The following is a 10,492-nucleotide window of genomic DNA, read 5'->3' as shown; positions in this document are numbered from 1 at the left end:
CTCACCGGCCTATAATTTCCCGGGTTATCCTTCCTACTCTTCTTAAATAACGGGACCACATTGGCTATCCTCCAATCCTCTGGGACTTCACCTATGTCCAGTGACGAAACAAAGATTTGCGTCAGAGGCCCAGCGATTTAATCTCTCGTCTCCCTGAGCAGCCTGGGATAGCTTCCATCAGGCCCTGGGGATTTGTCAGTCTTTATATTCCCTAAAACACCTAACACTTCCTCCCTTGTAATGGAGATTTTCTCTAACGGGTCAACACTCCCCTCCGAGACACTCCCAGTCAACACATCCCTCTCCTTTGTGAATACCGACGCAAAGTATTCATTTAGGATCTCCCCAACTTCTTTGGGCTCTAAGCATAATTCCCCACTTTTGTCCCTGAGAGGTCCGATTTTTTCCCTGACAACCCTTTTGTTCCTAACGTATGAATAAAATGCCTTGGGATTCTCCTTAATCCTGTCTGCCAAGGATATTTCGTGACCCCTTTTTGCCCTTCTAATTCCTCGTTTGAGTTCTTTCCTACTTTCTTTGTATTCCTCCAGAGCTCCCTCCGTTTTTAGCTGCCTGGATCTAACGTATGCCACTCTTTTCTTTTTGACCAATCCCTCAATTTCCCTGGTTATCCACGGTTCTCGAATCCTACCCTTCCTTCCTATCCTTCCTTTTTACAGGCACATGCCTATCCTGCAGCCCTAACAACTGTTCCTTAAAAGACTCCCACATGCCAGATGTGGATTTACCCTCAAACAGCCTCTCCCAATCAACAGCTTCCAATTTCTGCCTAATCCCACTAAAGTTAGCCTTCCCCCAATCCAACACCTTACCCTTGGGACACCACTCATCCTTTTCCATCACTATCCTAAAGCTAACAGAATTGTGGTCACTATTTGCCACATATTCCCCTACCAAAACTTTCAAGACCTGACCGGGCTCATTCCCCAGTACTAGGCCCAGTATCGCCCCCTCTCTAGTCGGGCTATCTACATATTGTTCCAAAGAACCTTCCTGTACGCATTTTACAAATGCCTCCCCATTCAGACTCCCAGCCCTATGTGATTTCCAGTCTATACCAGGGAAATTGAAGTCTCCCACTACAACAACCCTATTTTTCCTGCACCTATCCATTATCTCCTGACATATCCGTTCTTCCACTTCTAGAGGGAGACTAGAGTGTTTCTTTATGAAATCTTTAAGAACCAACTTACGCTCAAGAATCACATAGCAGATTAAGGCTTCTCCACTATGAAAGAATAGTCAATTCAAAAACCGATAACTGAATAGTATTCACGGTCAGCATCAACTACAAACCTGAACAAGATTAAATTAACCTTATATGACTCAGTTTTGTGTTTAAATTTACAGCTTTTTGTTTTGTATCACCAATGGTTCTGAACATCGACTCAATAAAACAGTCTCCCGCAACTGCAATAACAAATTGATTATACAGGTTTAAGTGCACATTTTTAGTTGGCAAATAACATTTTGCGCAGCTACACTGAGCTTGATTAAGGGGAATGAAATACCTAACTGAGTATCGATTTAAGTAGATGCTCCTCAATGAATCAAGATATTTAAGTCTTTGAACATATGCTATTACTATGATTGCTTTCACCATGAAAACTGCAGTCATGCAAGGAGAACAAAGACTTACTGCCTACTAGGCCACAGATGCAAGTGGTAGATATCTGATCTCAACTGAGGACAGAGGCTGAGGCACTGCACTGGACTTCAACAGACTCAGCTAAGGTAAAGCTATTGGCAGATAGCTGCTCCTGATGGCTGTCCAATGAGCGGTGTTGGACAGGTGGATGTCCGGATTAGGCTTGGTTGCATTGCCCTTGCTTAGGCTGGCCGCCCAAACTCTCACAGTAAGGGCAACCAGCTATAGGAAGATGATACTGAAGGGTGGATGGCATCCGTGGACCCTGGATTCCAGAAACACAGTCAGCAACTTTGGGGGGAGGGGGTGAAGAGAAATCAGAAGCCACAAAACATCTGAGGTAGACATACCCATGCCAAACTTAATCGTTCAGACAGGTCAGACCAAGTTTAGGAAAAGAAACCAGATAAAAACATTGAAGTTTGCTTGAATATATTGTGCGTGGGTTTTAAAATTGAATTGACAAATTGCACTGCTGGAAAGTTAATAAAAGTCATTTATTTACAATTTTTAAGCACACCCGTCTTTTATAGGGCTCCAAACCTCATATTGCATTATGCAACCACAAATGGGGGAAGGGATGGGGGAAGGAAGGTGAAAGAAAGAGAAGCAGATCTATAGGAAATGTAACTCGGTAACAGATGGCATAGAACATTACATATGTAATGATTAAGGATTGAACACATTTTTCAAATTGCAAGCCATTTAAACAAATTAACTGAGTACTCGTCTTATTGCTGCATGGAGCTGGCTGCTGCATTTGCATATACAACGACCCCACTTCATTGCATGAGATGTTTTGGGCATTCAAGATGTGATAAGGTGCTATCAAATGCAGACTCTCTTCTCCCTTTGATACGGATATATTTTACTGCCATGTACACCACATGTGGAACTGCCCACAATCGTTTCCCTTCTCCTTGAAAAGGCTGGTGCTTGCTTTGGTGTTCACAGCTATCACAATGCTTGGGAACACTGGTGCCACAGCAGTTTGTAGCTCATTGAAAGTGCAAGAAGTTATGTACATTATAAATTTGAAATTATACTTGTATGAATCCTACAGGCCCCTCATTTTGAGGGATTCCATCTTCAGTGGCTGCTTCTGGACAGTTCACAATGAAAAGGTTAAATGATTTTGCAACTTCCCTGCAGATTCATCCAAGAGATTAACAGCAAAAAAAATCAAAACAGAAGTAGTTCAAGTTTGTTAAAGCATCTAAAAATTTAACAATGAAACCATAAAACACATGTTGTTAGAATGAAATTGGTCACTTTCAATGTGATCCTGGGTTTAGTTCTGTTCATCAAGTGTATGAGAACAGAATATTTTACCCTAATGAGACTAAGGTACAAAAGCACACTCTGCCATGAAACTTACTCCTGATAGAACAAACCTTCCTGCTAATGTGCTTCAAGCTCATCAGAAAATCCCACTGGAATTTTCTCCATACAGTATATAAATGAAGAAACTCAAAAGAAACTTAAAAAGCTGAGATATGAAGGAGTAAGTGGGTTGAAAGTGTGTCTTTGAGAATTGCTTTAAAATGTCCCATGAGTCTATTAACCAAGTACAACTGCTTTGAGAATCCTTGGTATGCCTGAATAAGCAGAGCTGATAACACTGCTGGGGGCTTGAACAGAGCAACAAGTAAAAGTATTAATCCAAGTCTGCTAATTCAAAAATTAATCACTTATAAAATATTAAATAATTCAATTTGAATCTTTTAATCAAACCAAGTCTTTCAGTGGTCTGACTTACCAAACATGACGAGGGTTATGGCAAGGGATTAGTTACAAATTTTAAGATGACTGTGTATGCTGTACTGCCATCACTATACAATTTGAGTGGACTCTTTAGTTCCTTCCAAATGTTATACAAAGACTAAGGGCTGGTAACTCACCTCTAACGTATTATTCTTCATCCTTTAATAATCTTCGTAAGCCAGAGGACAAGGTATGCCCTCCTGTCTTTTGAATTTCCTTTCAAACTAGAAATTTTACTATCTGCCTTCCATTCTCTTCCTTTCTATCGGAGCAGTGATGCAGTGGAACCTTCTTCAGTGAGAAAATATTTCTTTGGATATGTTCAGGTTCTTGTTCTTTCTCACCTTTGTCTCAGGTGACTGAAGAACTACCTTGAGAATTATAGGCAATTCTAGATAGGCTATTTTCTCTTGACTGGAATTGTGCTGTCAGGCCCTACTCAGGCCCTGAAGCCACTGTGTGTTTCACTAACTCACTAATACATCACCCTTTTTATTCAGGGAGCTGAAACACAGGAATGATAAAATTCCAGGAGCCAACCATGCTAATAACAATTCAACAAAGCATCAAATACACTATGTCGTGTACCCAACTTTAGAAAGCTGGCGCAGAAAATTTTGTGTATATGGTTTTAAACACCATGAGGCTAGTATCAGGGTGATCCAATTATAGCGTGGTTATTAGGTTTGAACAGGGTTAAAAGAAATTATACTAATGAATTGATAAAATTTACTACAATAGTACCAAGAGTATTGGGGCTGTGCCAACTCCACTGCCCACTTTGACAGTGCCACAAAGAACCATGTGTAGAAATACCCTCAGTACGTGACTCCGAGACATTTACTCAGTGAGGACTGAATATATTTCATAGTGCAAGGAGTAATATATGTAGGTTCTTTAGTTCTTCCACTTTCTTGCAAGCATAAAAATGTGATATAATTTTAGTTGCTCTTACCTGTGGGTCTCAACTTTCCCTGATTACCTCTTGCAAATGAAATGGGAGCTTGTTCTTTAACCTTCCTCAGAAGGGTTGTCAAAAACATCATATAATCAACAGTGCAATCACCTAGGCAGCCAAGCATAGACATTAATGACAGCAAAGGCACTTCTGAAACCTGGAAAGATTTTAAACAAAGGGAATGGGTATGATAAGAAACCAATTAAAAGAAAACTGAACCAGATTGGAAAGTAGCCTTGAAAATTTATATGGAAGGTTACTCCCAGATTTTGACAGCACCAGGAAACTGGTACCGAGGTGAAAGATATCTTCAGGTCGCTACAAAGGATGCTCCATATATTACCAGCTTAATATTCTCAAGAGAGGCTTTGCAGTATCTTCTCAGCTAAATGATGTGGCATATAATAAATCAAACAAAAATAAATCAAGCACTTTAAAAAATAAATAAATACAATGTTGTGTTGCTATTGTGGTTTATGCAGTTAACAGATCCACTAAAAAGGTGAGTGGCACGGATGTAACACTGATCATACATATTTCCAGTCACTCAGATCCAGCCCTATACAACATCGAGCTTCCATGAGCTGAAAAATGCAGTCCAAATAAACGGAGGGTCATATCAGTGTCTTAAAGATAAAGTAGCCATAGTCCCAGATGACCATAGGCTGTGACTGGCGGTGATTTAACCTGAAGATCATCACACCTCAGGCGAGGGGCAAGATTGAGAAGGTGAGCCTTCGTGAATAAACCTCAGCCGGTATCAGTATTGTATAAGAGTGAACAAAACATTAATTGATGTTTTAGTTTGACCAAATATGCAATCGGTTAGATCATGTTTACCCTGTCAGATAACACCCTCTCTTCCAAACTTGGAACATCACTGCAACTGCTCATAGTGGAAAAGAACTGCAACAGCATCAAAATGGCAGGACTGTGAGTTAATAAGAGGCCACTATGCCAAAATAGGCAACTTTTAAACACAAAAGTACCAACTGAACCCTAACTTGAAATAACCTTTTCAAGTAGGCAAAATATTTGAACACTTTTTACAAATAAATCTTTAACCATTATTCTAAACAAATAAATTACCTTTAATATTTCAATAGATTTGCATCACTGTGGTTGAAAACTTTACTGGAGCCCTCTCACACTGTCTTTAGGGTGTGAATTTAAAGTAAATTTATATGTAGCGGTTTAAATAAATGCAACGTTTTCAGACAATGGTTGATACACATTGTATCATAAGTAATGCTGATGTTATGTTCTACCATGTTTCTCCTGGTCTTCAAGACTAGTCTGTGCAACCTGTTCCAAGGCTGAAACCGCAAATAGTTGCCATCAAAGACTTGCATCAAGAGAACTCTTCAAATTTACAAAATGAGATGTTACCTCACCTTTGTAGATATTAAGTAGTAAAACTCCTTCACAGAAGGATAAGCGAAGCTCCTGTCTGGTAATCACAAATGATTGTAGGCAGCTACTTTCTGGTGCTCAAGACAAAGGGCACCACCAAACTTTTCAGAGTTCCTGTTTGAAATTCTGACGCCCCAGAGCATGTGGAGTTTGTGGTGTTCAAGAACAGGAGGGGGGGAAATTGCAAAACAGTAACAATGGAATAAGATCTCGGTTCAAACTGTACTATCAAAATGGGCTATACAAAAAAAAACAGTTTTTGCCAAAGTGGAATTCTGCCCAAATTGTCTAAATAAATTAGTCCTTGCGACAAGACAGTTCAAGCTTCTTGTGAAGCCACTTCAGATCCTCATCTTCTTGCAGGGCCTGCGTGTGTTTTTTGTTCAGGACACATTGGTTTGTACATCTTTTGAAGAAGCCAGCATTTCTCTCACTTTGGCCATTAGATCCTACACAAAAGGAAAAGATAGAATGAAGTATCTGCTCAAACACGTATACTAAAATCCCTAAAAGGCCATTCAGCCCATCCAATCTGCACCGACTCTCTGACAGAGTATCTTACCCAGACCCTCACCCCTGCCCTATCCCCATAACTCCACACATTTCCCATGGCTAATCCATCTAACCCACACATCTCACATCGATATAGCGCTGCACACAACTTCAGACCATTCCAATGCCCTTTATAACCAATTAACTACTTCTGAAATGTAGTTATTGTTGAACCGTTGGAAATGTGACCCAGCCTTAGTGATCACATCATCACTATGAACAAAGAACAAACAAAATTACAGTGCAGGAACAGACCCTTCGGCCCTCCAAGCCTGTATCGATCATGCTGCCCGTCTGAACTAAAACACCCTACCCTTCTAGGGACCATATCCCTCTATTCCCATCCGATTCATGTATTTGTCAAGACGCCCCTTAAAAGTCACTATCGTATCTGCTTTCACTACCTCCCCCGGCAACAAGTTCCAGGCACCCATCACCCTCTGTGTAAAAAACATGCCTTGTGCATCTCCTTTAAATCTTGCTCCTCGCACCTTAAACCTATGCCCCCTAGTAATTGACTGTTCCACCCTGGGGAAAAAGCTTCTGTCTATTCAAAAAAGCTTCAAACTATCCAGAAAAAAAGCTTCTGACTACCCAATTATCAACAGATACAATGCTTGAAAGAATATCAATCATCCACTTACACAGTTCCTTTAATTCTAGTGTAATCAAACCCACCATAGTAAAGGAGCCTAAGAGACTATTGCACTCTTTGTATAAACTACTCACTCACCTTCAACTTTTAAAGTTTGATACTCAGGTGGAAGGACCCCATTACTGCAGCATGGGGAGACCCACCAAACCTTCTCAACAATAATTAAAAATGGGCAATAAATGGGAGCCGTGCTGGCAACACCTGTATTCCAAGAATAATAATTTAAAAACTAGTGTTATGAATTCATACCCGAGTTATTTTACTCTGCATCGTAGATATCAGTTCTGGAGATGCTGTTTCATCCTTTTCCTGAGAGCCGCCCCTAGAAATGGAGGGAAAAATTATATTTTGATATTTTTGCATGGGAAGTGAGGTCATTTGTGTGCAATGTTTTGTTTGCATTTTGCAACAGGAACCCAATTATACTGTATCAGGAAATATTTACCACTGCTTCATCATTCACACAATGCATAGTATCTCTGGAGCCCACCTCATTATTTTCTGTTACAAACCTTCTGCCTATAATGTGCAATTTCTATCATGCTTGCCAAGTAATGGTAGGGAAACCAAAAAATGCAAGATTTACAAGAATGGAGAACTGCGTTGCATGGTGGAAACTTATCCAGTATTATATTTAAGGGCATGGTTCAATCTATGTTCTATTGACAATTTGAGCTTTGTTCTCAGTTTACGACAACGGGGTCTTTTTGCCCGCTATTTGATGTTCGTATTTACATAATACAAAGCTGGAATAATGTCAGCCGAACACTTTTAGAACAGGAAAGTGAACCGTCAGTCAATTTTAACATGCTAGCCAAGTAGCCTGTTCATGTGACTTTATATCAGTCGAAACTCCATAGCTTGGCATATAAATGAACACTTCAAAAATATAATTAGTTTGGGTAAAGTTGTTAGCAAGTGAAAAAACATTTAACAAAGAACATTTATCTGCACCAATAAATGCTAAAATAAACAGAGTGGCTAAAATTAAATTATTAATGGGAACTAAATACCGAAATTGAATTTCTCTATTTTATTTAAACATTGAATGACAAAGAAAATACTGGGGTGAGTGGGTGAGTAGGAAGAGAACCGGCAGGTCCTAGAAAATGTGGTTAACGTGAAAAAAAAACAGAACCATATTGTAACATAAAGATGGCAAAATCAGAATTGATACAAAATAAGATTTGCCCTAATATTTAATCAGGTTGGTGAAAATATTTTAACACTGATTAATCTAAAGAGAGGCATAGTAATCATAAAATCAATTGCTTTTGCTGTAATTCGAGTATAATGCCAAATTAACTGTTTATGCTTGTGCAACTTAACACAAATATTTCAATTCATTTTAACTTGTTACATAACTTGCAAACAGGCTGTTAGGGGGTAAATTTTTTTTCAAAGTATATTTTTGCTATCTCTCCACACCCCATCCATTAATAATCGCGTCTGTTATCAGCAAAGTTAGGTGACCTACCTCTAGTAAGGTCTTCTCCAATCTTCAAATGAAATTATCCTTCACATACCAATGAACAAGCCCAGTTGAATGGAGGGGAAAATAAAGCACAGGGGCAGTGCCCCTTCACAATTTGATTTCATGGTCAAATGACCTTCCCATTCTTTATAGTATATAAATTTTGCCCTGGAACATTCCTTTAGTTGTTTTCAAACCAAAGGAAGTGGTGCCAGTACAGCTAAGGCAGCTAATTATTTTTTTATATTAACAAAAAGCACAACAAGCCCATACTCCCAGATCAGGGGGACAAAGGAGGAAGAGGGCAAAACATTGGTCTCTGGAGGATAAGTCAATCAAACAAATAAAAGACCCAACCAGAGGTAGGTCATCTTATTTTCTTCTTCATTCATTATCCTCCATAAACCAATTAATTCTGATCTACTGACACTGCTGCTCACTGTCAGACTTAAATCTGCATTCTGGACTAATTTCCCAAGTTCATGTCGCCTTTGCTGAGTGAAACTAATCAGCACTGGTCCAAATACTAATAGTTTTACAGATGCTAAATTGGAGCACCTGGTTTCAGCTCTCGCCATGTGTTTTTTGACTCTCAAAAACTGGTTCTCAATGCGGGGCAATAATTGGGCAGCACGGTGGCACAGTGGTTAGCACTGCTGCCTCACAGTGCCAGGGACCTGAGTTCGATACCTGACTTGGGTCACTGTCTGTGTAGAGTCTGCATGTTCTCCCCGTGTCTGCGTGGGTTTCCTCCGGATACTCCGTTTCCTCCCACAGTCCGAAAGACGTGCTGGTGAGGTGCATTAGCCTTCTAAATTCTCCCTGTGTACCAGAACAGGCGCTGGAGTGTGGCAACAAGGAGATTTTCAAAGTAGCTTCATTGCAGTGTTAATGTGACCCTACTCGTGAAACTAATTTTAAAAATGCTTTTTTCAGAAAATATTTAACCATTTTAAAAAATTTAGCTTATTCTCTTAATATTCAATGCCCACTAACTTGGAGGGGTGAAGAAAAAGTGAAATCCTGAAGGAGAATAAATTTTGGAAAGTAACTTTGGAATTATTTGGGGTCAGATCAGATGATGGAAATCTCTACTTCATCAGAGCTATAAATAGCCATTCCACGAGCCTACAGAATGCTGCAATCTTTGCAACAAACAAAGATCTGAACCACAAACATGGTTTGTGGGATAGCCTAGATTCTGATGTTCCTTTCATAAAAGGTGACTTCACTGAACAGTCTGAATGAATGGTCAAAAGATGAATAGAAACTTCCATAGCAGCTGTATAAGCTGGTATAGAACCAGCTTTAATTCAGCAAAGTTAACTATTCCCTAATAAAAGGTTTATTGTAACTGGAGTGAATCTTTTCAGCTGGCATCACATGCTTCTGGAGGCTATTATCATTTCCATTACATCTAGAGCAATGGGCTTTGTGTTGGTTCTTTTTAATAAGTAAGCTATCAAAAGAGGATGGCCGAGAAGGGTTGCAAAGTCCATCTCTGCACTTCCAATTTGGAAAACTGACTGTTGCAACTGAAAAAGCAAAATGGAAAGGATGCCCTTTGCTTGAAGTGACGCGAGAATCACATCTTAAGTGACCGGTAGGAAATCTTCACATGGGAAGATGGGTACAGGATGAACCAAAAAGAATCTTAAAAAAAAGCCCTCTTTGCCTAAGAGAAGTGAAGCTTGTTGAAAAGTTGCTGCTTTTAAGTTGAACCCATGCAACCGGCCATCACTGTTTATTACCAGCAGATCCACTTTTGAATAATTCTACTTGAGAAGCAGCTGCTTCATCATAAATGTACACATTCTTACATAACATATATATATATATTTATATATATATATATATATATCCATCCGACTTTGGCTAATAGACTCTAATCTCGGAGATCTAATTCCATCGATGTAGTGAAATGTTGCCCAATAGGAGGCTCTGAAACTACAAACACCAGTCACCCAGCTGGCACTACCTTATGTCTATACGCCACCTGTACTGGGG

The 10,492-nt window shown here is 39.6% G+C and overlaps 1 protein-coding gene across 9 annotated transcripts in view; it reads right to left on the bottom strand.

Moving 5' to 3' along the window:
- Nucleotides 1–2,147: 2,147 nt before the first annotated feature.
- Nucleotides 2,148–10,492, bottom strand: part of sfswap (splicing factor SWAP) — a 130,909-nt gene continuing 122,564 nt past the window's right edge. For all 9 annotated transcript variants that reach the window (XM_078227145.1, XM_078227143.1, XM_078227138.1 and 6 more), the window contains 2 exons: nt 7,261–7,333; nt 2,148–6,253 (listed from right to left, as the gene is read on the bottom strand). In XM_078227145.1, the coding sequence (XP_078083271.1) occupies nt 6,188–6,253; nt 7,261–7,333 (139 nt within the window). In that variant the 3' untranslated portion in view covers nt 2,148–6,187. The remainder of the gene's footprint in view (nt 6,254–7,260; nt 7,334–10,492) is intronic.

This window comes from Mustelus asterias, chromosome 13 (genome assembly GCF_964213995.1).
Source record: "Mustelus asterias chromosome 13, sMusAst1.hap1.1, whole genome shotgun sequence".
In the NCBI taxonomy this organism is placed as follows: Eukaryota; Metazoa; Chordata; class Chondrichthyes; order Carcharhiniformes; family Triakidae; genus Mustelus; species Mustelus asterias.
The sequence above is the reverse complement of the archived record's forward strand: the minus strand, read 5'-3'. Positions and strand labels throughout refer to the sequence as shown.